Source organism: Marmota marmota, unplaced genomic scaffold (genome assembly GCF_001458135.2).
Source record: "Marmota marmota marmota unplaced genomic scaffold, marMar, whole genome shotgun sequence".
NCBI classification, from domain to species: Eukaryota; Metazoa; Chordata; class Mammalia; order Rodentia; family Sciuridae; genus Marmota; species Marmota marmota.
In genome coordinates, this window is record NW_025999943.1 from 5,749,657 (window position 1) to 5,753,294 (window position 3,638).

The window sequence follows — 3,638 nt, forward strand, 5'->3', positions numbered from 1 at the left end:
AGGGGAGGGCGGGGGAAGTGTGCTAAAGCGTTTCATAGCACGTCCCCTTAGGAGGCGCCGCCGCCCCCTCCTGTCTTTGCGTCTCTGGATTGTAAGGGGCGGGGGGAGGCAGCCTGGCCCCTGGACAGCGTCAGTTCGCCTGGAGAAAAGTCCCCCGGGATTTTGGCTGTGTCCCACCTGCTGGGGACGGTGTTGGGGCGTAGATCGAACCGATAAAGGGAGTGAAAGCAGAGCAGCGTTGTCTTGTCTGCCATTCTGTTGAAGGTGAGGAGATCCGGTTACCAGCTCTGCCTTGTTCTGAATTAAGAAGGCGTTTGTCACCTGCCTTGTTCCCTGGCTTTCCTCTAAAAAGCAGAGACTGAATAAAGGTCCACTTTTACCTATTTTACTTTCTATTTTCATGTAGTCTTGGGAAAGGGATGATACCTACTTTTGAAACCTAGGATGACTGCAGTTTAAGGGATCACTTGACAGAACGCTAGGTTTGAAATATGACACCTGAATTTTTTAAACTTTTTCTATTACTACTAGTTGGTTTATGTTCTCAACTATTCATTTTTCAGAATAAGAAAGTAAGATTTTGATGTACTTTAATTTCTCAGGTGGTCGGATAGTGTCCTTTCTGCTGCAGAATCTAAGTGTTCCTGGCTATCAGGCAATAGAATATTTGATTCTTAATGTTGATAAATTGAAAATAAATTCCTGTGTTGTTGCTTGTTGTGTAAGTTTGCTTTAATGTTCTTCTGGTATCTAATTAGATTTGAAGTGATTTGTTTTTAATTCTATAGCTTTGTTATTAGGAATTGCAAAATGTATAACCGTCCTTGGGGAAAAATATACTTTTTTGCATGTCATATTCATGCTACAGATTTTGAAAAAGCTTCAGAATAATGGATAAGTCATAATGCAAGTACTTGATGTAAAAGCAGAGTTAAATAACTAAGAAAGGATTTTCTAGGCTGCATTTACGTATGTTTAAAAAATGTTCACGACAAATTTAAAACCTATTTCACATTTTGAAAGGGTATTTAACTTTTTTGAAAATGTTGGTATGAGTACTGTGTTCCAACATTACTTTCTTGCAATTTTAACAATGAACCTGAACCTTTCAGATTGTGTGCTTATTTGAATAAGGGATTGTTGCTGAAGTGATTCAGACAAAGATCGGCTTTGTGTCACTGCACATCACAGGATTACAGAATTGTTAGTACCGAGACACAATTTTTACCTTCCGGTGCATGCATTGATCAGTTCAGCAGTTCTGATACATCCCCACTGTCATTCCACTTCAAATCCTGTTTCTCTAGGGGATGTGGAAAGTAAAGAGTCAACTCAGGTGGGTGGAGAATGGGAAGTATTTTGGAGTGTAAACCATTCTCTTTCCTCTTGGTCTCCCCAGGAGTTCAGATGTGTTCTAAGCCTGCTGGAGTGACTACACTTCCAAGACCTGATGGAGGCCAGAGCTCAGAGTGGCAACGGGTCTCAGCCTTTGCTGCAGGCGCCCCGTGACAGTGGCAGGCAGCGTGGGGAACCCGACCCTAGAGACGCCCTCTCCCAGCAGGTACACGTTTTGTCTCTGGATCAAATCAGAGCCATCCGAAACACCAATGAGTACACAGAGGGACCAACTGTGGTCCCAAGACCTGGACTCAAGCCTGCTCCTCGCCCCTCCACTCAGCACAAACATGAGAGACTCCATGGTCTGCCGGAGCACCGCCAGCCTCCCAGGCTCCAGCATTCACAGATTCATTCCTCTACTCGAGCCCCTCTGTCCAGGTCCATCAGCACGGTCAGCTCAGGGTCTCGGAGCAGTACAAGGACAAGTACCAGCAGCAGCTCCTCTGAACAGAGGCTATTAGGACCATCCTTTTCCTCTGGTCCAGTTGCTGATGGGATCATCCGGGTGCAGCCCAAATCTGAGCTTAAGCCAGGTGAGCTTAAGCCACTGAGTAAGGAAGATTTGGGCCTGCATGCCTATAGGTGTGAGGACTGTGGCAAGTGCAAATGTAAGGAGTGCACCTACCCAAGGCCACTGCCATCAGACTGGATCTGCGACAAGCAGTGCCTTTGCTCGGCCCAGAACGTGATTGACTATGGGACTTGCGTGTGCTGTGTGAAAGGTCTCTTCTATCACTGTTCTAATGATGACGAGGACAACTGTGCTGACAACCCGTGCTCTTGCAGCCAGTCTCACTGTTGTACACGATGGTCAGCCATGGGTGTCATGTCCCTCTTTTTGCCTTGTTTATGGTGTTATCTTCCAGCCAAGGGTTGCCTTAAATTGTGCCAGGGGTGTTATGACCGGGTTAACAGGCCTGGATGCCGTTGTAAAAACTCAAACACAGTTTGCTGCAAAGTTCCCACTGTCCCCCCCAGGAACTTTGAGAAACCAACATAGCATTATTAATCAGGAATATCACAGTAATAAGGATTTTTTTTTTTTTTTAACACATATGCAACCAACTAAACAGTTGTAATCTTGGCACTGTTCGTAGAGGGTTGGGATATTGCTTGCTGTTTGCAGTGAGATGCTTTTGTGTCCATGTGCCATTTTAACTGATATGCTTGTTAGAACTCAGCTAATGGAACTCAAAGTTAAGGGATTCAGAACTTGGTGACCCATATATTGCATAAGCTAAAGCAACAGACACTCCTAGGCAGTTTTTGTTTGTGAATAGTCCTTGCAAAATTTGTAAATTAGCAAATGACTTTTTTTCCATTGTTTTCTCCAGAGATAATGTGCTATATTTTTGTATATACAATAATATTTGCAACTGTGAAAAACAAGTTGTGCCATACTACATGGCAGTCACAAAATATTATACTAATATGTTGTACATTCGGAAGAATGTGAATCAATCAGTATGTTTTAGATTGTATTTTGCCTTACAGAAAGCCTTTATTGGAAGACTCTGATTTCCCTTTGGACTTCATGTATATTGTACAGTTACAGTAAAATTCAACCTTTATTTTCTAATTTTTTCAACATATTGTTTAGTGTAAAGAATATTTATTTGAAGTTTTATTATTTTATAAAAAAGAATATTTATTTTAAGAGGCATCTTACAAATTTTGCCCCTTTTATGAGGATGTGATAGTTGCTGCAAATGAGGGGTTACAGATGCATATGTTCAATATAAAATAGAAAATATATTAACGTTTGAAATTAAACTGAGCTGTTTTGTCTTATTTTACCTTTTCTTTGTTTCTTTCAAATGTAAGAAACCACATAGGAAATAGTTTTATTTATCTGCAAGATTATTTTTATCGTACGATTTCTGCTTTAATGCAAGGTAGATTTGATGAAATAACTGGGCTGTTTCTCCCTCTGGAAACAACCACATTGTCCCTTGAATGTGCCTCTGCTTTCCTAAATAAATCTCTGTCTATGCCTTTGGAATAAAAAAAAAGAGAGAAATAACTGATCATTTGACTCTCTGATCTGGGGGAATCATGAGAACTGGTTTTGGCTATGTCATTGTCCCTGTTCTCCGTCTTTGCAGATTTGCTGACTGGCCTTTGTTATCAGGGTGATTGTATTTTTTTTTTTTTTTTTGAGCTGATTTATTTAGAAATTTTTCCCAATGATTAATAATCAGATTTTTTTCCTTGATGTACAGTATTAAGAATGAATTCCA

The 3,638-nt window shown here is 41.0% G+C and overlaps 1 protein-coding gene across 3 annotated transcripts in view; it reads left to right on the forward strand.

Moving 5' to 3' along the window:
• Positions 1 to 3,171, forward strand: part of Spry2 (sprouty RTK signaling antagonist 2) — a 5,182-nt gene extending 2,011 nt beyond the window's left edge. The window contains exons 1-2 of one of the 3 annotated variants that reach the window (XM_048801401.1): positions 128 to 264; positions 1,400 to 3,171. In XM_048801401.1, coding sequence (XP_048657358.1) covers positions 1,451 to 2,398 — 948 coding nt within the window. In that variant the 5' untranslated portion in view covers positions 128 to 264; positions 1,400 to 1,450 and the 3' untranslated portion in view covers positions 2,399 to 3,171. Of the gene's footprint in view, positions 1 to 127; positions 369 to 1,399 lie in introns of those variants that run through there. The other 2 variants (XM_048801402.1, XM_015499321.2) reach the window with 2 other exon arrangements.
• Positions 3,172 to 3,638: the final 467 nt, after the last annotated feature.